At 40.5% G+C, this 27441-nt stretch overlaps 1 protein-coding gene across 2 annotated transcripts in view; it reads left to right on the top strand.

Moving 5' to 3' along the window:
• AFG2A (AFG2 AAA ATPase homolog A) overlaps positions 1-25174 on the top strand; it is a gene marked incomplete at both ends in the record, with an annotated part of 340106 nt that extends 314932 nt beyond the window's left edge. Inside the window, one exon of one of the 2 annotated variants that reach the window (XM_079716599.1) lies at positions 24998-25174. In XM_079716599.1, coding sequence (XP_079572725.1) covers positions 24998-25174 — 177 coding nt within the window. Of the gene's footprint in view, positions 1-24964 lie in introns of both variants that reach the window. The other variant, XM_079716598.1, reaches the window with a different exon arrangement.
• Positions 25175-27441: the final 2267 nt, after the last annotated feature.

Below are 27441 nucleotides of genomic sequence, written 5' to 3'. Positions count from 1 at the left end.
CAGGGAGCCTGATTCCTCCAGCTCCATTTTTCTTTCTCAAGATTGCTTTGGCTATTCGGGGTCTTTTTGTGTTTCCATACAAATTGTAAAATGTTTTGTTCTAATTCTGCGAAGAATTCCATTGGTAGTTTGATAGAGATTGCATTGAATCTGTAGATTGGTTTGGTTAGTACAGTCATTTTCACAATATTGATTCTTCCAATCCAAGAACATTGTATATTTCTCCATCTGTTTATGTCATCTTTGATTTTAGAGTTGATATCCAGACTAGTTTTCATTTTGTTTGAATTTCTCCCCATTCCATTGAAAATATGATCCATTGTGTAAAGTTCTAATTAATATAGATCTATTGCATAAAAAGGAGAGGCTCTATATGCATGGATGGTCATGTACTTATGGAAGTTTTTTTACTATAAATTAATATTGCTTTCTGATCAGAAAGTACGATTGAATATACTGAAGTGACAAGTAATTCCTTAGTCTCCTGGCTTTACGTAATTACTCTTTAGGTCAGGACCTTTTATCTGTGTAACATTTTTGTTCATTAAGCTTCTACTCTAGCTTTTTCTTTCTGACCTGCTTGATAATCTAGTCTCATATTCAGTATCACAAAGAATTAGTCTATGTAGTATGTTAGTTGTAACTCAGTGTCGCCTTAAAGGGTTTTCTGTGTTATTTTAATACTTGCCCTTCTGCAGTGATCTGAAAACCATTTACATTGTCCAGAAATAATGCCTTTTGTAATACAGTGTTAAAGTTTCAGAATCTTAGAATGAATTGATTGATTGAAGAAGACTAAGAGTGCCTGGGCCACAGTTTGTATTAATACTTAATAAATGTTTGATGAGTGAAAGACTGAATGCATGCAATGTTATTTTTGTGAAATTTTACCTCACTGAACACTCTCCCATCTTCTCTGGAAAGACGTAGTATATGTTCTTTTTGGAATATCTGAAACTGTTTTATCTTAACTATAGTAACAATCATTTTTGTGAGTCCCAGGCATTCACCAAGGCAGTCACGGGAGATAAAGAGACTTCACTTACTTCCTTTTCCCTTGGGTATGAGTTTTGATAGTTGCTGATAACAAGTTGGGATCAGTGCTGGGTTGGGCAGGGTTCAGATTCATTATATAAAAGAGTACATAGTTTTTTAAACCCTATCATATCCTGTTATCCAGTTCTCTAGTTCAAGTGCTTTAGGCACTGATTTAATCTGGAAATGATAATTGGACTATCCACTAGAATAGGCCATGTGTTTTGAGAGGCTATCTGGTGATGAGAGGATGTCATTCTTACACAGAAGAAGTTGAGGCAAGAATCTAGGATGAAGAACTCTAGTTGATCTCACCATAGTACTGGCAGCACTGTGATCTGAAACATTTTGGTGAAAGTCAAGTTTACTGAGGGTCATAATTTTCAGTAAGAAGAAGTATCCCAGAGTAATTTGCTGGATGGGTCAGAGTAAAAACACAACTCATAGGTTTCATGATTGAACACATTTGCTTGTATTTCTTGAGTTGTGCAGATGTATTTGCTTTCATATCCAAGTGTGCTGGAAGCACTTTGTATTTTAATTGAATTACGTTTATCTTAATTTTCTCTGCAGTACTTTTTCCTCAGACAGACCCTTGGATGGTTGTCTTTTTTTTTTTACCCCCTTCAATTTCCACCATCTCACCTCATGTGTGTTCCAGTTAAATGTAAACAGCCACACTCTGTAAAATATCCCATTTCTACCCTTGAGTCTATGCATTCACTTTTCTCTTAAATGACTTTGGGGTCCTGCAGAAACCAAGTGATGAAACCAGAGGTAGTGCAGATGTGTTTGCAAGCAGTGTTTGCATAAAGTTCTGGTAGCCTCTTCTGTCCTTGTTTGGTTTGATCTTTTAAACTCCCTTACCTACTGCTGTGTTTTTGTTTTTTCATTATTTTAGTCTCTTTAGGGCCAGGGAAATGACTTGGAGGGATAGGAAAGTCCTGTGGCAGTCCGGCTTATATGCTTAGCTAACTGACTTAATTGGCTTATTTAAATTTTGTTTATGGGGCTTCCCCGGTGGCACAGCGGTTGAGAGTCCGCCTGCCGATGCAGGGAACACGGGTTCGTGCCCTGGTCCGGGAAGATCCCACATGCCGCGGAGTGGCTGGGCCAGTGAGCCATGGCCGCTGAGCCTGCGCGTCCGGAGCCTGTTGCTCCGCAACGGGAGAGGCCACAGCAGTGAGAGGCCCGCGTACCGCAAAAAAAAAAAAAAAAGAAATTTTGTTTATGAAACTATAAAAACATAAAGCAGGTGATAAATGCATAGTTACAGTACTGATGCTTTTCCTTGATTATGTACATTCCATAAATTAGTTATGTTTCCACATTAGGGTGAGTTGTATGCTGAAGTTTTAAGGGGAAATTTTATGTCTTAATCTATGTGTTTCTTATATAAATGGCACCTTGCATTTTGTGGACATTGAAATAAACCCCAGGGTTTAGGACCATGGTAAAGAAACCTGAAATTACTAATTTTTCCCTTACTGTGAGTTTAGTTATCTCTGGTTAAAAAGACAGTTTTTTTTAAGCTTCAACTAGAAGAAATGTATATAAAAATATATACAATTGGAAGTATAGCAGAGAGATGAAGAACTCAGTGTCTGAAATTAGGCAGTCCTGGATTTGAATCCCATCTCTGCTATTTACTAGCTCGGTGACCCTGGGTAGTTTTCTCATACGTGTAGTAGTTGTAGTAATAGTTACTTCCTAGAGTCACTGTGAAGATTAAATTATTATCTGAATATTTTGTCTCTAATATTAGCAAGCAGATAGCTGGCAAAATTTTTAAAAGATATATGAGTCATATTTTTTTATAATACTAGATGCACCAAAAAACAAACAAACCAACAAATAAATGTGACTTTCGGGGTGTTAATCCTGGATTAAGCATTCGAATCCAAAGACTAACAGATCTTCAGACCTGCAGGCTGCCAGTGAGGAGAGCAGTACCTTTAGGTGGTAGATGTTGGATGCTGGGTTCAGACAAATGCACAAGGAAGTGAACAGTGCTATGGGCCTTCACTTAACCTCTGGGCCTCTGTTTTTTCATAGCTGTCTTGAGGAGTGTATGGGTTGCTATTTAAGACCCTGTCAGTTTTTGACATATTTTGACTTTAAAGCAGAAGAAAGAAATTAAAATAAAAAAAGAATCACTACAAAAATTGTGGAAGCAACCAAGGTGTCCTGCAGTAAGCGAGTGGATAAATAAACTGGTACGTCCAGACAGTGAAATATTATTCAGCACTAAAAAGAAATAAACTGTCAAGCCAGGAGGGGAAGGGGAGGGTGGGATGAATTGGGAGATTAGGTTTGATATAAATACACTACCATGTGTAAAACAGATACCTAGTGGGAACCTGTGGTATATCACAGGGAGCTCAGCTCGGTGCTCTGTGATGACCTAGATAGGCAGGATGGGGGCGGGGGGGAGAGAGAGGTCCAGGAGGGAGGGGATATATGTATCCATATAGCTGATTCACTCCATTGTACAGCAGAAACTAACACAACATTGTAAAGTAACTACACCCCAGTAAAAAAAAAAGAAATGAACTATCAAGCCATAGAAAGACATGGAGGAACCTTAAATGCATATCACTGAGAAGCCAATCTGAAAAGGCTATATACTACATAATTCCAACTGTATGACATTCTGGAAAAGGCAAAACTATGGAGACAGTAAAAAGATCAGTGGTTGCCAAGGGTTAGGAGGGAATGAGGGATGAATAGACAGAGCACAGAAGATTTTTAGGGCAGTGAAATTACTCTGTATGATACTGTAATGGTAGATACATGTCATTACACATTTGTCCAAACCCATGGAATATACAATGCCAAGAGTGAACCCTAATGTCAACTCTGGACTTTGGGTGATAATGATGTGTTGCTGCAGGTTCATCAGCTGTAACAACTATACCACTTGCTGGGGGATGTCGATGGTGGGGAGGCTGTCTGTATGCAGGGGCAGGGGTGTCTGTATTTCCCACTCAGTTTTACCATGAACCTAAAACTGCTCTAAATAATAAAGCGAAGTGTACTAAAAATAATAATAACAGTGCAGATGGGAGGAAATGAAGAAGGAGAGAAGAAATAAAAGGGCTACTCACTGAGCCTGCCCTCGGCGCCACTGCCTGTTTTACACACTAGGCCCTTCCACTCTCTGCGGCTCTCCCTCTCTTCCAGCCTCAGTCGTCTCCATGTGGATGGTTGAGGCAGCATGCTTCCCCACAATGAATTCCTAGAAGCAGTGCCATAAAGCAGACCACCGCAAAACAGATCGTTGTTGGAAGAATTATATTTCCTTATACAAACAATAATATAATAGAGGATTGCTATCCTGCTCAGAACTTGCCATCAAATAAAAAAGTATGTTCCAAATTCTCTAAAACGAGCATGAGTATACACTACACATCGATCAGGATCCTGTGTCCCATGAGTGATTGGTTGATAAAAATACAACTCTGGAAATAATTATGTTTTACAACCATTTACGGGTAGTATATTCCTTTTTAAACCTTCCTTGGATCATTGTTACCCTTAGGATACAACCTGTCTCAACCAGCTGGGTCATGCAGCTACCCCTGTGGCCCGAGGTACAGGGCACTGTGACCAGCTTATAAAGGGTTGGTGTGGCTGAGCAGCAGTTCCCTAAAACAGAAGTCCTCATTTGTTCCCATTACTAAGAAGAAGTAACGGAAATAAACACACACACACGCACAGAGACACACACATGCACAAAGGAGGAAGGAGAGGAAGAAGAATGCTGTTTTCTATATCAAGGAAGTGAGACACCTACCACGATGTTTTATAAGATTTTCCCTTTTAATGCAGAAAGAGAAAGTCAGTGTTTGTTCTATAACAGAATATTTAATGTATAAAAGTTATTTTGCTTCACCAAAACTATGAATGTAGATGCCTTGCACTTTTATATTTCCTTTGTTACTGGAAGTCTAGGTCAGATGCTCCATAAAGTTTTTATCACCATGTGATCTGTAAAGCATATGTTCCACCAGAAAATGCTTCTAGTCACCAGCTCTCTGGTTTCCATAGAGGTGATGATGGAAATTTATGTGTAATTCCAGACTAGCCTTATGCTGCAAAGGATGTTTATAAAATATTAACTTCTGATAAAGGGGATAATATTTTAAAACATTCTTGATCCCCAAATAATGTTGCATATTAACGGTTATATAGCATTTGGCTTCAAAATTTCATACTGCATAAACTTTGATTTCATACTTGTATAAGTATCCTGCTAGAAACAAATAGAGATGCTTGTCTTTTTCACAGGGTTAGAGAGAATCTGCTTTATCTTCCAAATAAATGCTTTTGACCATTACTACCATTTTTTTGTTCAGCTACTGACAAAAAAAAAACAGCAGTTTTTATTACCCAGAATCCCAAATTTGAGTCAAGCCCAGTTTCATAGGAATGTTCTAGCTAAATCAGGGGGGTCAGCAAACTACAGTCTGCAGGTCAGATATGTCCCACAATCTGTTTTTGTAAGGCCCATAAGCTAAGAATAGTTTTACGTTTTTAAGTGATTGAAGAAAAATCAAAAGCAGAGGAAAAAACATGAAGTTCTAATTTCAATGTCCATAAAGCTGTACTGACACACAGCCACAACTCATTCATTTACATACTGCCTATGGTTGCTTGCACACGACAAGAGCGATTTGAATAGTTACAGGAGGGCCCGTGTTCTCCACAACGCCTAAAATATTTGCTCTCTGGCCCTTTGCAGAATAAATTTGGTGGTCCCTGATCTAAAGAATTTTTCACCATCTGCCATTCTACCCACACACTCATATTCATAGTCATTCCTCCCTCTCTCCCTCCCTCCTTTCCTCCCCCTCTTTTCCTTCCTCTTCACATGCATATATCATTTTGAATCTGGCAATTGCAGTTACAAAGAAATCAGATTGTGAGCCTACAGTAAAGGCTAAGCGGAAACAAGTTTTAATTTCCCTTTGACTTGTCAACTCTCTCCTCCCTGTGTACTTTCCCTTTCCTCTACTGCCTTTATATAGAATTTCTAAGGCCATGCCATTTCCCAAACATAGTTTGTTTTTAAGGTGGGGGTTGGAGCTTGATACATTTTTTAACTTCCATGGAAAGTTCCCTGTTAGTATGTGGTCCCATTTTTAACCTATTTGTAGACACCCCCGATTATCTAAAATCACTTTCACATGGGGCTGAGGTTAAGCTTTATTTCTCTTGGCATGTCCCTGCCATAGCAGACACTTCCTCTTTGCCTTGAAAGGACAAAACGATGTTCAGCTGTCTGGGCTTAGGCCCAGTATTTGATTTATACATTATTTAATTTCCTCCTGAAAATTGGAAGCAGGACTTTCAGGAATGGAAGTCAGTATTTTTCATTTGTTTAAGAACACTTTTAGGTCTAATATAATCATCAGTAGTAGATGTCAGCGTGATTAGGGGGTGACTTAAGGTAAAGCAAATAAAACATGAATACAAAGGAAAATTATTTGACAGTGGAAAAGATCTGAAGTTTTTGAATAACCACATCGTATGTGTTAGTAGGTTTTTTGTGTGCTAGTGTTCATTTAACAAACTTTTCTGTGCTACATTTTGGGGCACCTGTCTTTACCCACTGGTGGAAAGACCTCTAGCCATTATGTTATAGTTGAGATTGGGGGATTAGAAGTTTGAGGAGAAGTTAATGTAACCATTCCAGTAATTTTACAGAGGATTTTTGGTTTCTGTCTGAGCTGCTACTGCATTTATCTCCACAATTAAGTTCATACGCATGCCAGGATATGAATGCCAAAATGGTTTGAAATTCTTACAGCAGTAGACTCAGGAAATTAAAAATTAACTCTGGAAATACCATTTCTTGTTTTACATCCACTTTTGGATAGTGTATTCCTTTTTAAACCTTCCTTAGATCGTCGTTACTCTTAGGTTACAGCCTGTCTCCTTTTTGCACCGAAGTCCTTAGAAGTCTGGCACACCTACTCCCTCCACTTCCTCACTCCTAACTCACTCTTCAAACCCTGGCAGCCTGGCCCTTCCCTCCCTCCACACCGCTGAGCTGATCTCACCCACTGTTTCCTCATCTCCAACCCAGAACCAGCTTGGAGTCCTCGGCTTGCCTGGCTTTTCTGCTCCATCTGCCAGAGTTCTCACCCCGTTCCTGAAACACTCTTCCGGTTTCCATGTGAACTCTCTTAGATTCCTCTAGTTCTTCCTGTCCTTTACAGACTCTCTCCTTGTATCACACCAAGCTGAAGTGTTCCTCAGGTTCTGTTCTGTGGATCACTTCTTCCCCTACACTCTTAGCCTTTTCCTTCTCATCCTTCCTCAGTACCTCAGACATTTGAGGAGAACCTGGAGGCTGCAAGGGGCATACTTTGAAAACCACCGCAGTCCTGTGAAACTACTTTGCGTCTCTGAATACAGCCCACCCTGTGCCACCTCTGGGCCTTGCTCAGGAGTGTTCTTTCGTGTGGAGTGCCTCGCTGCCAACACCAGCATTTCCACGTTCTCACATTCCTTTAAAGCTCGTCACTAAGGGATATCCTCTTTGATGTTAGTGAGCTCCTGGTAGATATTTTCTCTTCCTTGTCTGAGCTACAGTGGGGGACAGCCTGATATACTTAGAGCAAAGGTACTGGGGTCACCACTTACCTGATTGTGTGATATTGGGCAAATTTACCTAAATGCTTTAAATGTCAGTTTCTGCATTTATAAGTTGGGGGGGGGGGGAATGCTGCCTACCTCACTGGACTGTTGGATGGATTAGACATGTAAAGATCTAGAACATTTGGGAGTCAGTCAGTAGTGGTCCTGGTAGTGGTGCTGATGGTAGTAGTGGTAAATGTTATCGTCATCATCACTATTATTCTCCCACGCCAGCGTTTTATGTTTCTCATATGTCAGTTACTTCACTTTCTGAAAAGCATTTACACAATTGTCTTATTTCCCCTTCTGAATTCTAGGCTCCTCCAGGTTGTATTTATATTCCCTCCCCAAGAGCGTTGAACAATGACTTGTGCATGGGTTTTCCTAAATGACTTGAGTTGAATAGAATAGCCCTTCTCCTCCCCTAAAGAAATACTGGCTTCACAGTGTTCTTGGGATTCAGAGCTGGGGTATGTTTGTAGCTATATCTTCATATTTCAATCAAATATTAGCATACTGAAAAGTCTCTGCCTGTTGTTATATTCTGTCACACTGAATCTTGAAAGTAGCCTCTAAAATTATTGCATTTTAATTTCTCAGAGACTTAAGGACCTGTATATTTAGAGCTAGTCTGAAATAATTCTTATTTTTGAAAAAAAACTACTAAACTACTTTGTATTTGATACATAAATGCTATCAGTAGTAAAATATTTAAAATAAGGTAAATTAATATATATTTAAAGTTTCTTACATTAAAATATTTCTGTCTTTTTATACTTTCTGACTTATAAAATCAAAGCCAACTGCAGGTTTTTTGGCTTATATAACTAGCAGTTTTTCTTTTTACGTTATGTTTTTCCTTACAAAACCCTTACTTTCTGTCTCTAAACATATTTCTGGAAAGCAAATTTTCTGCTTCTCAGAAGCATCACTTCTTCACAGATCACACATTATCCTGGTTACAGTAACCTCCAACTGCTTTGTTGTTCAGAGCACCAGGAATGTAGAACAGGTTCTGCTGATGATTTTTGAAGGAGAAAGTAGAAGAAGAGTTGTTGTACTATTGCTGATCTGAACTTCTGTAACAGAGGAGTCTGAAGCTAGTGGATTTGACTGACTGACCAGGCAGGCATTGAGGCCTTGGGAAAACAGCATAAATTCACGTGGAGTACTTTTTAAAAGTACCAGCAGAGAGTCCGCCTGCCGATGCGGGGGACACGGGTTCGTGCCCCGGTCCGGGAGGATCCCACGTGCCGTGGAGCGGCTGGGCCCGTGAGCCATGGCCGCGGAGCCTGCGTGTCCGGAGCCTGTGCTCCGCAACGGGAGAGGCCGCAACAGTGAGAGGCCCATGTACCGTAAAAAAAAAAAAAAAGTACCAGCAACCGAAAGTCACTAAGATCTCCCCTGATCAGGCATTCATCAATCAGAAAGCCTTTTTGGAGCTGCAGTTTTGCAGAGCTCAGTATTGGGTGGTGTTCTCAGAGCTTTGAACCAGGTGTGCTTCACCTGAGTTAAGGCTACCTCTCCGGCGAACCCGGGGTTAGGGTAGTGATGGGGTCAGGGAAGGGAGGGGGGTGTCCAATGGACAGAGAATTTACACTTCGAATACCTTCAGGAATTATTTGCAACCACTTGGGAATATAAAATAGTATCACAGCTGAGAGCTTATTTCACATTTCATTTAGCTCTAATCTCTACTTCATCTCTACTGTTTTTATTTGGTTACTAGGTATTTAGTGCAGCCCCATTTTGTGGAAGGCTGGCCAAAAGCACACTTGAAATCAATAGTAGTCAAAGCTAGCTCTACTGAATCTAGATTAGAACATGAGCATAAAGGTTCATTGGTTCTGAAGTTTGTGGGATAGTTGTTTTGTATTTTGTTTTTAAGTCTTAACAATCTGCCTAAGCAGTATAAACAATGTAAAGTGATAAATACAGCACCTGATCTAAGGCATAAATTCCACATTTGGTAGAAAACCAAACTGTTAGGACTAAAGTCCTAACTTTAGTTAACATTAAGTCAAATATCAGACTTGTCCTCATTCATTCATTCAACATATATTTACTGAGCAACTACTATTTGCCAGGTGAGTTTCCAGGCACAAACAAAATAAACAAAAGTCTGTACTATTTGTGGTCTTCATTTTTGTGAGGAGAAAGAAGACATCAACAAAATAAGTTAAAATGTAATACATTAGATGACAATAACAGAGGAGGAGCAAAATAAAGCAGGGAAGGAAAAAAGGATTATAGGGAGGAGGCCTCAAGTTTAAATGAAGGTGGCCAGGGAAAATCTCACTAAAAAAGGTGACAACTGAGTAAAGACCTGAGGTAAGTGAATTGTGCAGTTAGTTATCCAAGAGAAGAGCATTCCAGAAGGGGAACAACAAGAGCAAGTGATCTGAGTAAGACTGAGTTTTTCCCATGTTTAAGAATAGTCAGGAAACCAGTGTAGCTGGAGTGAAGAGAGTGAGGTGTTCCAGTGTCCTGTTGAAGAAAGTGGGAGGGGGTGATTGCTATCAAATGATAGATGAAGTAAGTTGAGAACCGAGGATTTACCATTGGATTATGATCTTGACAGAGCAATCCAGGTAACAGGCGAATGAGAGTTCACTGTACATTATTTTCTCTACTATTGTATATGTTTGAGTTTTTTCTAGTTAAAAAAAAGTTTAAGTGAGGGGGAAAAAGTATAATATTATTCTCTCCTTAAATATTCCCTAAGGACTCAATCTCATCTATCTCCCCTTTCACCTCATTCTCAAGAGAAAGAGTTGGTCAAGTTTACAAAGTGGGGTGGAGCTGGTGTGAAAGACACTTAAAATCATTTTTCAGACACTTAGAGTGGAAGAATTAAGGCAAAGTTTTCCAAACTTGGAATACTGTCCATTTCATTCTTCCCCTCCTTAAGTCTTGTCAACACGTGTTTCTAGTTACATGCACAATTTTAATTGAATTTAGGGACTAGTCTCCAAATAAAATTTCCATTAACTTCCAAACTGAACAGCTCCAGACTCGAGCTTTGTAATCTATTAGCTATATCACCCCTCCCCCCACAAAGGAAGTTGAGTTTTTGTTTGCTTTCTTTTCTGATTTTCATTGAGACTTCTCTAGTTGCTAAGAAAGAGAATGGATTTAACACAAAGATAACATCTGTCTTTGACCATGACCCATGTTAGAATCATCATTCAAAAAAAACTAGCTTTAAGTTTTCCTGTAGATTCCATAATCATTGCCAAAGAAGTTGGACCTTGTGGTTTTTCAACTTTATCATATTTTGTATAAGTACTGCGTGCTAACCGATGGTGCCACTGGAGCTCCATCTTTATCATATTTTGGATGATAACCTGTGATCCAGAAATCAGTTGTACAGCCCAGAATGTTATCTGGACCCCCTAATCAGCAGCATGATCTAAGAAAACGGCAGCTAGAAGCAGCTGGCCCCACTGAGGTATGCTGAGCACTGTTGTTTTGGAAGTATGGTTGGCAGGGAGGCAGTTGCACTGCTGGGCACAAGGTCCATTTGGCACCTTTTCAGCAGAACGTTTTGATAATGTGTTACCAAGACAGCATTCAAAGCAATGCATAAGTGACGCAAGGTTACATATACATAGAGAAGAATAGAGGACACTTTTTAACATTCTCTCTCTCATTCCTCAACCAGCCAACATAGGCCTGCTCCAGTTGCCTATACTTCCAGGGTCCCAAGGATCTTCACCTTCTCCCCCCAGAAAACTACAGAGTTGTCATCACAATGTGACAACACACACGATTGATATGTTGCAGAGGAAATGACCTACCTGAATTTGGCTCTATCATAATGCCCTTTCCCCAGCCACAGTGATTGGGCCAAGCCACTCGGAGAAGTGCCACAGGAGTTTTGGTTACTAAAATGAGAATATGAGGACTCTCTGGTGGCTAAAGCTGTAAGATATAAAACACAGAAACTGTGCATTGTCGTGTTTTCTACCACGTGGAGAAAACCACTCTGCAGTGAGAGAGAAATAAAGGCGAAGTACACAGAGAAGCATAGATCAAAATCGTGGACAGAGAGCCAGTCCAGGTGGTCTGTTGAGGCCCAGCCACACTACTGTCCTCAGGTTCTGTTAGATCCAATAATATCCTTATAATGAATTTCCCCTTTTGATTCAAATTGAGTTTCTGTCCCTAGCAGTCAAGAACTAATATACGGCAGATGTCACAAATGATTGCAAATATTTGGAGACATTAAGAGAAGCTGAGGCAGAATTTAATCCACCTTGCTAAGAGGCGTTCACATATGTAGTGTGAAAACTACTCATTAGTCCCTGTTGATTGAAGTTAGCCTGGTCGTGTTTGTTACGGCAGTTAAAGAATACATGCCTTGAACTCTTTTCAAGACTTGGGTTTCTTCTTAAAGAAAATAAAAGTGTTGTTCATTAAAAGGTTGATATAAAAAGTTAGTAATTCTGAGGTTAACCCAAAACTTAGCATAATCTTCCTTGGGAACATTAGTATATGTGGGGCGGGGGGTTAAATTCCACAAATATTACTAAAATGAGCAATTGGCAGAAAGATGGTTTAAAATATTTTGTTTCAGCATGTAAAATCTCGTTTTATTACAGAATTCTTTTGTTAAAGGCACAGCTATGCTGGGTTGCTGCCAGAGTGATGGGATCTTAACAGCCTAGTTAATTTTAAAAGATTTACAAATGCTGGGCTTCGAACTAATGATAGTAAAGTATACTTCACACTTTAATATAGTGCTTAAACTCATGCTGCATCTTGTGAACTTAATATTGCATCTGCAGATGAGGGGGGTTGTGGGTGTGTGAATGTAGATATTTTATTTCAAAGAGAACAGAGTTGGTGGGGGAGAGCAGGACAGACCTGTAAAATAACTCAGAATTTCTCCTGACTCTCACATTCTTCAGTGTAATTATAAAATATGTACAGAAGATATTTGAACACACTGTATCAAAGATGGTATGGGTTTATTTCCAGTTGGATGCCAGCACAATAAAACGGAGGTGCTTGTTACCAAGGTGTAGCCTATCTTAAGTTTCGTGATTAGATCTCCAAATGAAAAAGTACAGCCCTTAAGAGGAAATTCTTGGCACTTGCTCCTCTTTACAACATTATAGGGTGCTTTTATGTGTATATTTTATCATTCATAATAGAGAATACATTGATTAAAATTGCAAAATAGTTTCCATTGTATCGTAATCCCCTTGTGTCCAGTTGACTCACCTCCATGAAAAAAAATTCTGTTCAGTTAGAAATATCTACTGGTCTCTTTCCAATAAGTTTTTTGATGGCTAGAAATTTGGTGGTTAGTTTGAAATGATGAGGTAAAATGTATGGGTACAGTCATGAGATTTACAAAATAGACATACTCAAATTCACTAAATTTTACATCTCTAGATTTTAAAAACTATAGATGAATAATCTATGCTTTAAAAATTCACCATTAGCTCCTTAAATATACCAACTGTTGCATTTCTCATAACAAACCAATCCCACCAAGTGACAATTTAATACATCTTTTTTTTTTTTTTTTTTTTTGCGGTACGCGGGCCTCTTACTGTTGTGGCCTCTCCCGTTGCGGAGCACAGGCTCCGGACGCACAGGTTCAGTGGCCATGGCCCACGGGCCCAGCTGCTCCGCGGCATGTGGGATCTTCCCGGACCAGGGCACAAACCCGTGTCCCCTGCATCGGCAGGCAGACTCTCAACCACTGTGCCACCAGGGAAGCCCTAATACATCTTTTAAATTAAAAAAATGTTGAATGTGATTTCTTCATTATCAACAAGTAGTTTCATTTGTTCTCCTTTTTCCACAACCCTTTCCATATCTGTGGATTGCTTTTATGGCCTTTCTCACAGTTTTTAGTTTATTCTTTACAAATGGAGACTTTCTGGCTCTTTTCTTTGCTGAACTTGTCACAAACCTTGTTCTCTCATTAGAATTCTTGTAAAGGAGTTTAGGTAACAGTAGTTGAGAAGGAATGTTTAAGTTTCATAGGCCATTAAGTAATGGACTTAATGATCAGAAGATAAAAACATGAATGTTTTGGTTAAAGCCTTCATAAACTGAATCATCTTTATTCTTCATCTGCATCTGGATTAAGAGTAACGGTAATGAAAAAATGATTAGCCAATGTGGCTTTTACAAGTATTTGTAATTTCTTTTTGAGTTATATTACATATATAATTTTTTAATTGTTAAAAGGCAAGCACTGTATCTTACTACTGGCTTTTAAATCAGTAAAATCAGAGATTTTTTTTTATCCTTTTTAATGGACATTCAAGAAATAGTTCAAAGTGCATCTCATTCCTTAGAAGAAAACAGGCCAGATAGTTTTTCAGATAAGGAAACAACTTCCTCAGTTTCTAAATACCCCAGTGTGTAATGTTATTACCAAACATCGAAACCTACATATATTTAAATTTAAAAATTCACTTAATGGGTAACCTAAAATTACACATAGTTAATACGTGCCACTTGTAAATGCTAATCTTAACTTGGGAACTTGGGTTCTGTTTTCCTTAACTAATATGCTTAAATTTGCAGTCTTAGTGTCTTATTATCCTACCTTTTTTTTTTTTCAATAAATGAAATAGGATATAGATCTTTAGTTCCTCTTCATGTCAATAAAGACCTAAATAAGCACTTAGTTATACCCAGAGGCAGTTGTTGAATTGTTCTAGGGTACAAGAGGAAGGTCTAAGAAAGTAAAAACTACTTGTCTTTACTATGATCAACTCTACTTCGTAACTTCTGTATTCCCCAGCTGTGGTAGTTCTAGCCCAGTTGCATTCTGGCCTAAGTCATCTGGAAAGGGGAAGATAGATACTACAATGAAGGTTTCATAGGATTTAAGAGGATTTGAAGTGTAGTTACTATAGAGCAGTAGTTCTTAACCCTTTTGGGGTTATGGTTCCTTCTTAGAATATGATGAAAGCTTTGAACCGTCTCTCTACATATAAAAGTTTTCATAGGTTTCAGAATATTCTTAGACCCATCTAGCTATCCAGGGACCCTAGGTTAAAAATCTTTCTTATATAGCCAATAAACACACAAAACTGGTGAAGTAATACTTGAAATAGCATCCAGTTCATGTAACAAATAAGACAGTGTTGCTTTATTATTATTTGAGTTTAAAACAAAATAATATAATGTGAGCCTCTAAACAAATGGCTAATAAGCAACATGAGGATTATCTGTCAGAGGAAACAGAGACCACCTTAAAAATGTAAAAGTAGAGAAGATATGTGAATATATACTGTTAGGTGTTTTAGAGTGTCTTATTTGATGGTGATATCACATAATATAAATCCATTTTTATTTATTTATATGCTATTGGGAAAGAAGAGCTTTCCTTTCTTTCGGGACAATACTACTGTCAATGAGAATGACATCTGTAAAATAAGTGTAAGATAAATAATCATGTTGTCTTCTCGCTCCCTGTCATGAGCTAATGGTATACTTAGCGTTTGCTCACTGGGACCTGTCTTCAGATCCCCTTTAGCTAGCTAAGTATTGTCAAGTCATTTTTTTCTATTTAACACAGATAGCCATTAACACCATACCATACTCTTTAAAATGACTTTAAGGATGGCAAGCAAGGCTGCTGATTGAGCAGGACCAGCCTGCAGCTGCTCCGAGAATGGGAAAGGAGAAACGAGTTCATTATATATATTATATGCGTGTGGGGGATGAAGGCGATCAAAAGGTAAAACTTCCACTTATGAGTGAGTCCTGGGGATGCGGAGCACACAGCATGGTAACTGTAGTTAATAACACTGTGTTGTGAATTTGAAAGTTGCAGAGAGAGTAGATCTTAAAAGTTCTTATCACAAGAAAAAGAAATAACTGATTGTGGTGATCATTTCACATCATACACATATAGTGAACCATTATGTTGTACTCCAGAAACTAATGTTCTATGTCAATTATATCTCGAAAAAAGAAAAAAGGCGTAAAAGGTACTAACTCCCAAATACTCCGTTCTGTGGTCAGAGTCCAGAATCCCAAGCTAGACAAGATCCAGGCTACCCAGAGCATCCCCGAAGCTCTGGAGTTTCAAAGGAGGCATTTTTCTGTGTGTGTTGGTGGGGCATGATGTGGGAGTTTGCAGTGAAGACGGTTGACAGATGATGAAACATGGGGTATACTAAAACTGGCTTAACACCCCTGCTTACACCTTCCCCCAGCCACTGCTTCCCAAGCTCCCACAACACTGGCAGGGAGGATCCAACCCTCCAGACTTCGAGAGGAGTCCTAGAGCTAGCTGAACTTTGCTTGGTCTCCTCTCCCTAGAATACCCCCTGTGCTCTTCTCTCCTCTTTGCCAGGGGCCTAGCTCTCCCATTCCTAAGTGCTTTTTACCCAAAGTTTGGTGCCTCTTGCAGGGCTTCAGTAGCCTTCTGGGCGTAACTTCGTCATCAGCACGCCCCCCCCAAGGGCTCACAAATACACACCTAGGATGACCCATTGTGCCCCAGACTTTATTGCTTTTTTAGTCTACAGTAGGCAGTTATCTTGGCTGCAGTTGTCACAGCAAGAGCTGCATGTGTATGTGTGTTTGTGCGTATTTAAAACAAAAAAATGTAAAAACTACTTTATATCTCTGTTCAGAGATGAGCTCAGCAGTAGACCTTTTTGTAGACTCCCGAAGGTCAAGGGGCTTGGTACGTTTTGGGAGTACAGCAGGGCCAAGGCTGGCGAGCCTACATGGAGCTCGTAATCTAGTGAGGAGGCAGACATTTACCACTAATAACTCTCTACCTGACAATTGTGATATGACAGAACAGTAGTACAGGCTGCTACCAGACCATAAGGCAAGGGATCCTAAAGCATCCAGGCGTGGGGAGGTAGTGAAGTTGCCGCTGGGAGCGCCTCTCAGTGGCAACAGTCACACTGAACCTTGAAGGGCAAGTACGTTAAACCAGTACTTTGCACAATCTTGTCGCGTGAAAGTGGGACTTTGTTTTCTTCACTGCTCTGTTCCCCAGGGCCTGGAACCTTGTAGGTGGTCAGTAAAGATTTGTTGAGTAAATGAATGAATGGAAGCCTCCCAACATCTGTTTGCCTTTCTCACCCCCTCTCCTTCCCTTACCACGAGGTTCTTGTTCTCTCTATACCCATACCAGTTGGGTGTTCTTCAAAACTAAAAATACTCCTTTTTATCTTGTTATGGGTTCAATTAATGTTAGAAACTTTTAAAGTTCCCACAGCTGCAGATGGTTGTAGAAACAATAAGAATAAAAACCCCAGCTCTTTCCCTCTGTGGGATGATCAATTCTTTTGTAAATTTGTGAAGAACAAAAACTATTACGGGTTTCTCCATGCAAGTAATAATGACTGCATGTACATATACTTCAGCTATATATTTTAGAGACCTCATAATAACTTACATCGGCAAAATTAAGCAACCCAGGGTTTTTTCCCCTTTCTCTAACATCACTAGGCTTCTAGAAATTCTTTCCCTTTGACTCTGTACTGTACTCTGTATGGCACTCTAGATTGTATGATTTTAACATAACCCCAGATGGATTCGTATCATAAAGCTTATTTTGCAGACAATCCAAGGGCAGTAGTTCAGTGATTCCTTAAATCTGAAACTTGCCCTCCAAAATTCTCACTTCTAGCCGCCTCCCACGCTTGCTGAGGTGTTATTTTAAAGAACTTTGAATAAACGCCGCTTGCTTCCCTCCAGTTCCCTTCCCCGGCTGGCTCTGTGCTATGCTCTGCTCTGCGTTCTCGGCGGTTCGGGGGCAGCCCTGGCCGCGTTTGCGCCTGTGACAGTCTGACTCCATCTGCTGCTCTGTGGCCAGGAGCCTGCTGCGCTCCCCTCAGTCACATCTTTCAGGCCCGGCCACTCAGCCACCTTTCACCGCGTCTCAATGGGGCCGGGGAGAATGGGCCCTCGGCGTCCGCGTGAGCACATAATCTCCCAGGTAGCCTCCTCCCTGAAGCACCTCCAGTGCAGGCTATTCGCAAACAGCAGGACTCCGCTCTCTGCTGGGTTCCTAATCCCTCAGACACGTAGGGGAAGTTGGTCGCGGGGCTGTGAAAGTGAAAAGGAAAGCGAGGGGCGGGGGGCTGGGCGCGCACCACGTCCCCCGCCCCTCGCCGCAGTCAGCGCCAGCTGCAGCCCAATTAAGCGCAACAGGGCACAGGTGTTCCAGACAGAAGATGCTTTTAACAAAACCACTTTCTTGAAAATACCTAAGACTTTTTAAAGCACTGCAGCGCATTTCTTTTGGTGGATTCTTTAGAGCTGTTTAGTACACTTGAAATACAAAGAAGCTGAAAAGCACATTTAGGCCTCACTGGGAGGCGAGCTTTCTTCGAGCCGAACATCAGGAGCGGCGGAGAGAGGGGAGCTCTGCCTCTGTGGATCCGGCGTATAGTTGCCCAAGAAAGGGCTTGGGGGCGTCTCTCTTCTCCAGCTCCGTCTCCCCATGTAGCCTACTCTGTACTGTGCAGTTCACCTACTCATGCATGGCCATATCCTTGTACCCGTAAATTACTGTCCCTAGGATGCAGTTGTAGTTTTCCTATGAACTATTTAAAAAGCAGCCCTGACATGTGCTGATTAAACTAGGTAAGTGAACTCAGCTCTCCGGAGCCACTTTTTTATCATCTGAGGTCTCCCTATAAATAAGCCTCTTCTTCTGGCACATTTAAAATCACTGACTTCTTTTTCTCCACAGATCTTGAGTACATTCTGTGCCTGCAGGATGGGGTGATAGAAACCAAACAGAACTTCAGTTGGTTGTTTAAGCCGCCTTCAGAAGTTTGTTACCCTTCCGTTTTTCTGGAGGATACGGATAAGCTCTGAGAGGTAGTTAGGAGCTTAGTAGTGGTGGTTGCGTTAGAATCTCAGCATCCCTGTTGGAAGCGCGCAGCTCCTAGGCCTACTTGGGGCAGCAGCCCTTCTTCCCAGGCTTACATGCCTTCAAGGGTGGTGTTCCTGTTGTCACTGTCGTGATCTGTTTACAGTCAATAGAAAAGAAGTGCAGGTTACTACCCAGGCCTCATCTGGAATGGAAATGACTGTGCTTGAAGTTTTATTGGGTTCCTCATCTCAGTGCACCAGGAGAACTTGTAGTGCTGCTGTGAAACTGAAAAGAACAAGGGAAGGGTCACAGCACAGGAGGAATGACTACCCAAAAGAGTGCCCTGCATTTTCAGGTTTTCCTTCCTGTTGATTAGTTTTTGGTAAACAGTTTTTGCCTTGACTGTCATTCTTAATCACGTCGTTTTAAAAAATTGCCGCTGCCTGTTTAGAAACCATGTTGGTTTTAATTTTCGCAATGAGCCTGTTTGTTTCGCAAAGCTGAGCCACCTGTTTAAACTCTTCTTGTTTCGTGGATTGAGGCAAAGAACCGTAGGCTGTGTGTAAGAGGTTTCGGTTTTTTTTCCACAGTGAAGTAAGACATTGTTCTTATTCTTCGTGGCATTCAGAATTCTGCACAATTGCCTCTTTTGCCCTTTTGCATTTAAAAGTGAGGTAATTAGATTTCCCAAGGTTCAATGGTCAAGAGCCTTCTCACCCTGGGAAGTTGCCTCTCCACACCCCTCACAAGGGGAGTTGTCTCACGTAATCCAGTTATTGCTGTATTGTTGCTCTAAAGGCACTGCTTTTTCAGAGGACAAGCATAGCATGAAAATTCATACTCATATGTCCCGTCGCTTATATTGCCGAGTTACGTTTTTTCCAGCAATTGAAAACAATTACTGTTTTCCTCAGTGACTTTGTTTTGAGGATTTCTAAACATTTTCATAAAAATCTTTTCCTTTCTTACCTTTTAGGAGCTCATCTCAAATATGCCTAAATCTTTCATATAGAGATTTCCTGCTTATTTTGTTATTTTTCAGATATCTGATAGATCTATTATTACTGCTGAACGAATGGAAAGAGGATTTGTGACGTTGGCACCAAAAAATGGGTGTCACGGCTACTGAAACACAGCCTTAGTCGCTCTGACAGTGAGACCTTAGGCCTACTCTGCTAGTCTTTTGTCTTGTTTACTCATTTCCCCAAACAGATAACATTTTCACCTTTCAGCAAAGCACATATCTATTTTTTAAAACAACACGCTGGCTTTACAGAGCCAGCCAAAACATTTTGCTTTTACAGGCTAATGGCAAAAGCCACCTGATTGGTAATTGGCTAAAAATTCATTTAAATGGTCTAGTCTGCAGCCTTTGGGGGAAGAGGACAGACAAGATGGTGAAGGGATTAGGGGAAAGCTTCCGAAATCCTTTTTGCCAAAGATGTTAAGGCGCCTAAGTGCCAAGAGTTTTCTTTCTAAACGGGTTAAACATTCCAGACAGTCTGTGACTCAGATTTGCATGTTCGTCTACACCCCTCAGTGAGGTTCTTCTGGGGCCTCATGGGGAAAATTCATCTGAATTCCCCCATCACTGAAACAGTCCCAGACTCCGTGTGCTTTCAAAAGTGATGCCAGCAGAATGATGAGCTGTGTGGTCCCTGTATATACTGTAGATGTATATATACATATACATACACTCATTCAATTTTCTTACAAACTTTAGAGAGAGTAATGAGAAAGGTTCTAGTTTAAACTGAAGGTCCTTCTTCTCAGCTTCCATAGTATTCATTCCCAAATAGAGAGGTGTATTAGCAAATTTATCTTAAAAGACCTCACCTTTCCACGCTTAATACGGAAAAGTCTTCAGTAATTAACTGATGCCAGATTACTTTCATCAAGTGAGACAATAGATAACCATTTGCACAATTTTTAAAACAAATCTTCCATTTCAGTTCTCTAAACCAATATATATTACTGCATTGTTGGTAAATTTGGGGGAATCTTTCTCAATTAAAGTGCGGTTTTCTCCCCCATGACAACACGGGAAAAATTTCCTGTCCCTGTATAACAAATTTTGATACCTAAGGAAGCATCCCTCAAACTAACAGGTATACTTGTATTCTTGCTAAAATTTCTTTTACTTCTAAGGAAAGAACTAGATTCAAAGTAGTGCCCCAGACCAAAACATTTGCTTAAATTGAACGTACATCACAGTGTTAAATAATTTTTCTTACTGAGTTTATCATTCCAAAAACTTAAATGTAACTGACAAAGTCTAGGTCATGTGAAACTTAAGTAAAAATATTACAGGATATTGGCCAAATGTTAGAAATATGTATATAACATGCACTTTTGGAAAATCTGTGGGTAGTTAAGGAACTGTTCAATTCAATTCAACAAATGCGCGTGGACTACGTGCAGGTCCAGGGCACAAGTGTGTGCTGTGGCTGCTGCCTTTTGACTCCGTTAAACAGACTGGTCCTCCTCCAGTCTCTCTTGCTCAGCCCTTTCCCTTTCCTCTCTATTCTGGAATAGGCGAGAGCAAAAGAAAAAAGGATATAAGCTAGGCAAGAGCCATATCGTGCCTAGATTGAGCTGCTTGGTGTGGGTGAGCACCTCCCAGAGTGCGTGCTGAAGGTCAGCAGTAGCCCTAAAGGTAACCATTTATAGGTGTTCCGCCAAAAACAGAGGACAGGTAGAAAGTTCTGTGGGAAACATCAGCTTAAAAAAATTAAGCAGATCATCATTGCTAGGCTTCACAGAAATCTTTAGCATTCTACTGTGCTTTGTGGGAGACAGAGTATATACAGTGTTACCTAAAACCTATTTGATCATGAAGTACTTCTTCCTCTGAAAAGACACTAATATGTCAAGGGGAATGCTGGCATGGGCCATGAAAACAAGCAGGAAAGCTGCACTTTTCTTGGGAAGCATGGTATCTTGGAACTCATGCCACAATAAATGACCCAGGGCAAATAGAAACCAGCCATCATGAAATGGATCTCCTAAGAATACTTGCATTTCCGCGCCTGTCTTCTTATTGGAGTTAGGAGAAAAGAACCAATAATCTGATTAATGTTTTTCCTTTTGGAATTTCTACTAAAAAGCCCTTTTATGGGGAAAAAAATAAAAACAAAGGATCTTTTAGGAGTTATGCTCTCTCCGCTGCTAGTGCATCATCTGCTGGTGAGTTGGGTTTAGAGCATTAGAGATGACTGTCATTGACTAGCCTTTACTGTCATTATGGCCCACGTGACTTCTGAAAACTATCATTGTTATTTTTAGTGACATGTTCATGATAGAATTACTCTTTTTTTTTTTTTTACCCCCTCCATTTTGGATACTGAGGCTAGATCCTTGTAATTCCTGGTCTCTTTCTCCCCACCTTGCTCACTTTATTTCTTCTGCTCAGAATGCCCCTTCCTTTCCTGTGTGCATATCTAAATTCTGTCCTTCCCACTCCAGTTTATGAACCAATAATTTCTTCCTTCTTTCCATACCAAAGCACTTTCCTTTTGCCTTGCCAGTGGTACCTCTTAATGCTATCTATGTCTTGGACATCTCTGGACCCTCCAGCTGGCCTCACCTAGTTGTTGCACAGAGTAGCCAGCCGTTCAGTGGATGTTGATTGATGAGTGACGGGTCAATTATGAGTAGAGTTCTATTTCCTCTCAATTACTTGTTGTATATTGCTAAGCAAATATGATAGGAAAATAAAAGTGGCAGAATGGATTGCCTAATTGACTGGTTCTTCAGGGCATCCCTTGTAAATAAAAAGAAACAGGATAAGGTTTATTGAAGCAAGTGTTGAATTCAGGCAGCCCTCAGCCACGCGAGAACTGCAAACAGCTGGGCTCCTTCTACACAAAGGAAGACAACTTCATATGAGGTGCTTGAGTACCAGTATTCAGCTGCTCTGTTTCCCTTGTCATTGTCTCCCAGAGATTCTAAAGGTCATCTCTGTCTAATCCAAGCATTTCTTAGCGCTTTAGTCAAAACTCCGTCCAAGTTTTCTATACCTCACAATTCTGTAGAAATTGTTAATTAAGGGTCAGGCCAGTATTAAATATAGTTGGCAAATTATTGTGAAATGTTAACATATACTGAAGGCCCCAAGTTACTAACATCCAGGTTTCAAATGGCAGTTCCTGCTCTGACCATCACCAGTGCCCCCCTCTGCCACTGCCGTAGCAGCTAAGGACAAAGAGCAGTTTATAGCTTAGAGAAAAATCTATAGATGCAGATATGAAGGAAGGAAGGTTGATCTGCAAAGAGGAATTGCTCAGGGGAGCCAACCCCAAGGACGGCCTTTGAGGCCTCAATGACCTCTCTTCCCACTACCTACAGTTCCCTACCTTGCCATGTTAGGCTACTTGAGATTCCAGTTATTAGAGGAGTATAATCGTTTCTTCTTCTCCTAGTTTGATTACTGTGTATTGAGAGAGGAAGCCTTACTAGACTGGTGGTTCACTTTCTCAAATGTGCCAGCAATATTAGCCACCCAGCCACATGAACCAAATTCCAGGAATTTTGAGAGGTTCCAGGCAGCCTTGCGCCTCCCCTTCTTTCCTCAGCCCAACCCAAACTCCCTCCCCCGCCGCTCACCACCACTCCATTTGCCATGCTTCCATCAGGCTCCACACACACCTCTACGATGGGGTCACTGCATGTACAAAACCTGGGGGCACAAGTCCCACAGCAATTAATTAGTGAAGTCATTAGTAATTGTCTAGCACACATGGTAGGTGTTCAGTAAATGTTTGTAGCCATTATGTGCTGGGTCCAGTATTCTCTGAGGGAAGTGTCAGGTATGAAGTGTGCAAGACATGGCATTGGCCCAGTGGTGGCAACCTCTCTACTCGACTTAGCCTGAGGGGGGAGCCACACAGTGAAAACCTTTCCTGTACTGTCTCAGAGAAGCAGCTAGAACTGCACCAGCGAGCAGGAAAGTCAGTCCTCTTTGGCTCTTCCAGTGATTCTTCTTCCTACTTTTCAGCCTTGCAACCATCGCTTCAGATTCTTGCACAGATGAAAGAAGTGCTGCTCAGATGGAGGAGATGAGGGGATTGAGCTCTCCGTACTTGGTCCCTTCACCTCCTTCTGGAGGTCCCTGAGGTTCCTTTGGAACAGAATAGAACCAGTTTACCATGGGGGCGTTTTATGTGCTTTTACTGTGCTTATTAAATATCACATCTGATTTTCAAATAGCCCTTTTTGCACCAGAATATGTGATGAAGTTGTTTCACTAATCCCTAGAAGTTTTGTTTTTTCCTTCAACAAGTTGGTAGCCATTCTTTTTGGAAAATCATTAACATGCATAACCACTATAGTCGACTTCAGTGCTCATTAATGAAGCCCAGAACTAACAGTTACATTGTCGTAATTTGACAAAGCCATCTAAATCTATGCATGTTTTTTTGAAAGCTCTCTAAACATGCTGCTAAATCCCCTAAAGAGCTACTAAACTGCTTTGGCAGCCATTAGCCCAGCATAAGCAGAGGAACTCTTTTCAGTAAGTGAACAAACAGAGAAAATATGCTGAATGGCTGGACAAATGTGTTTCAGCTGGCCCTTTCATTTACCGATATAAGGGTGCAGTCAATATCAATCACTGTTTTCCCTGTTGCCCTGAAAATCACAATATCTCTTTTCATCCCACAAGCTCTTTTCACCACAGTAATGTGTCTTTAGAATGACACTGGCATCAGCCCGCTTCCGCTGTCTGAAGTCCAGAGAGCTTAAAACACATTTCAGGATTCAAGACTTGAACCTTCCTCCCTTCCGTTTTCCTACCGCGCACTCTCTCCTCCCTCCCTCTAGCATCCACTCCACCCCCTCCCCAGCTTCTTTTCAATTCTCCCAGCTTTCCTCGCTGAGTAAACAGAATTCACTTCTCTGTTCTAATGCAGCTCTCCAAAGTAAACGGAGACAACTCTATCTGATATTCCTAAGATTTAAGAACTCATTAAGGAGATGCACATAAAGAAATGCTTTTACATGTTGGTAATAGATCAAAGGTTGAAAGGAATGTGGAAATTCTATGCTATGACAAGGTGTGCTGATGTGCAGGTCCTCACTCTCCATCAGTGCCTCCTTCCCCAGCCCTCCCCTTATCACTGGGCTTCTCCCCTGTCCACCCCACCACCACAGACACACTCATCCTCTGTCATCCCGTGTTAGAGGTCTGTGCCTGCACGTCCGCTCCACCTTTACAATTGTAAGCTCCTTAAGAACAAACGCCATAACATATATCTTTTTGCCGCTCCTGGATCTCAGTACTTAATATGTTGTTTTGAAATGAAGGTGATTACTTTTTATCCTTTTGAAAACTTAAGTGGAATGACTCCCAAAGATAAATTTTAGGGATAGGCGTTTAGTTGTAGAAGTTACCACGGATGAATATTTGAAATGTTAACATTTCTGAAAAATAGTATTGATTGTTTTCTCTCTCCTTTTTTTTGTTGTTGTTTTTGTTTGTTTGTATTGTTTCAGATTATAGCCGTATGTAGAGAGGCAGCCCTTCTGGCTCTGGAAGAAGACATTCAAGCCAACTGCATTATGAAAAAACACTTTACTCAAGCCTTGAGCACCGTGACACCCAGACTTCCTGAATCACTGAGACGTTTCTATGAAGATTATCAACAGAAGAGTGGGCTGCATGCGCTCTGAGAAAATATACATATTCATTATACTAAAAATACTTTCTAGAGAAAACTTGTTTCTTTTTTAAAGAGTGTCAGAATAGCCCTTAATAAGCAAAATGTCTGAAATATGTTGACTAGATTGAGGGGCTTCAGTTCTTACAGACATTTTGAATCATATGGCAACAATGAAAATATCCATGAAAAATCTCTGGACAAGAGTTTAAGTCAGTTTTATCCAGAAATGTGTGCTGAGTTTTAAAAGGCAAACTTTTAGCTTTTTCATTATTTGACCTGGTTCATTCCTCCCATGAAATGCTTTCCTTACTCTAGAATCCATTTCAGTGCATTTCCAAATACCAAAACTGTGGGCATCAGTTTTATACAAGAACATAGAAAATGCGTGTAGATGAAAGCACGGTGAAAGTTATTTGCAAACCTTTAATTTTGAAGACCAGCCCATGAAATGGCTAAAGCACCAGCTAGGCTTATGTGACCTTGTTTCCAAATACGTATTTGTTCTCATTATAATTCAGACTTAGCATTTTCCCTTTAGCCTTCTTAACCTCTACTTATGGCAATTAAAAAAAGAATTGAGAGTTATTTCACATACTGTAATGCCCTTTGAACGTTTAAAAAATTGGAAATATAAGCCCAGTCCAGACCTAGAAGTACTTGTGGTTTTTTTTCTTTTTCTTGTTTTCATAAAAATGCTATAAATTAACCATATGAGGTATTCATGTTTTAACTTGTACACATTTCCAGGTTACCAATAAACTTCTGCAGTTCAAAGAAAAACCAACTTGTACTCTTAATCATATTGTCTAACGTTGCATTCTAAATATCTGTATTTATGCTCCAAATTATTTATCCTTGAGATTTCTTGACACTTTGATAATCCATAAGTATCCTTGAAAAAGCTGTTGGAAATTGATTAGTTGACTTCCAGTTCAGAAGCTGGCAATGGAAAGAATGTGCACTTAAACCCAGTCACTGTAGATCTTTGAAAATTCCCAGAAAGACAAGTCAGGCGAGAAATACCTGATTATCAAAATAACAGGGCTGTACCGTTTTGTGGTGGTAGACATTCTGAAGTCACATCTCAACTGTTTCATCCTTTGACTATCAGAAATAGATTTGCAGGCTTCCCTGGTGGCACAGTGGTTAAGAATCCGCCTGCCAATACAGTGGACACGGGTTCGAGCCCTGGTCTGGGAAGATCCCACATGCCGTGGAGCAACTAAGCCTGTGTGCCACAACCACTGAAGCCTGCGCTCTAGAACCCGCGAGCCACAACTACTGAGCCCACACACCGCATCTCCTGAAGCCCGTGTGCGCCTAGAGCCCGTGCTCCACAACAAGAGAGGCCACTGCAATGAGAAACCCGCACACCACAGCAAACAGTAGCCCCCGCTTGCCACAACTAGAGAAAGCCCGCACGCAGCAGCGAAGACCCAAAACAGCCAAAATTCATAAACAAAAATAAATAAATTTTTTTAAAGTAGATTTGCAAGGGGTTTTTACCCAGACTACATTGGTTTATTAGTACATAAAACCACCCAAGGGACGGAGAATATTACTACTATTTAGAAATGTACTGGGAATTCCCTGGCCATCCAGTGGTTAGGACTCTGTGCTTTCACTTCCGAGGGCCTGGGTTCAATCCCTGGTCAGAGAACTAAGATCCCGCAAGCCATGTGCGGCCAAAAATATATATATATAAATGTGCTGTCAAATAAAATAGTCACATGGCTATTTGAGATTTTAATTAAAATTAAATAATATTTAAAATATAGTTCATCAGACATGTTAGCCACATTTCAAATGTTCAAAGGCCACATGTGACAAGTGTCTACCATATTGGACAGAATAGATTGTAGAACATTTCCATCACTCAGAAAGTTCTGTTGGACTCTCTTGATTTAGAAAATAAGGCTTACACATTGAAATAAATAGAACCTCAAAGTTACTTTTGTGCTTCCCATTATCCCTTTAGTCATCAGGAGACCGTAACTTCCCTCTAAGTGCTGGGGCACAAGAAAATAAGAGAAAAACTTATCCCCAAAGGCCTAAACAGGAAAATTAAATCCCATTGCCAATAAACGAAAAACCAGAATAAGCTTGAACCAACACTGAGGCTCTCAGGCTGGGGCTGGGTGTTGGGGAGGAGGATGGCAACCTCATCAGCAAGGAGTTTAGGTGCTAATGGCCACTCCGACCCTTCAGCCCATACAATGTTTGAAGTTGTGACTGAGCCTCATACATAATGTTCAGATCTTTAAAGACCAACACCTT

The sequence above is a fragment of the Hyperoodon ampullatus genome (genome assembly GCF_949752795.1).
Source record: "Hyperoodon ampullatus genome assembly, chromosome: 1".
NCBI classification, from domain to species: domain Eukaryota; kingdom Metazoa; phylum Chordata; class Mammalia; order Artiodactyla; family Ziphiidae; genus Hyperoodon; species Hyperoodon ampullatus.
The sequence above is the reverse complement of the archived record's forward strand: the minus strand, read 5'-3'. Positions and strand labels throughout refer to the sequence as shown.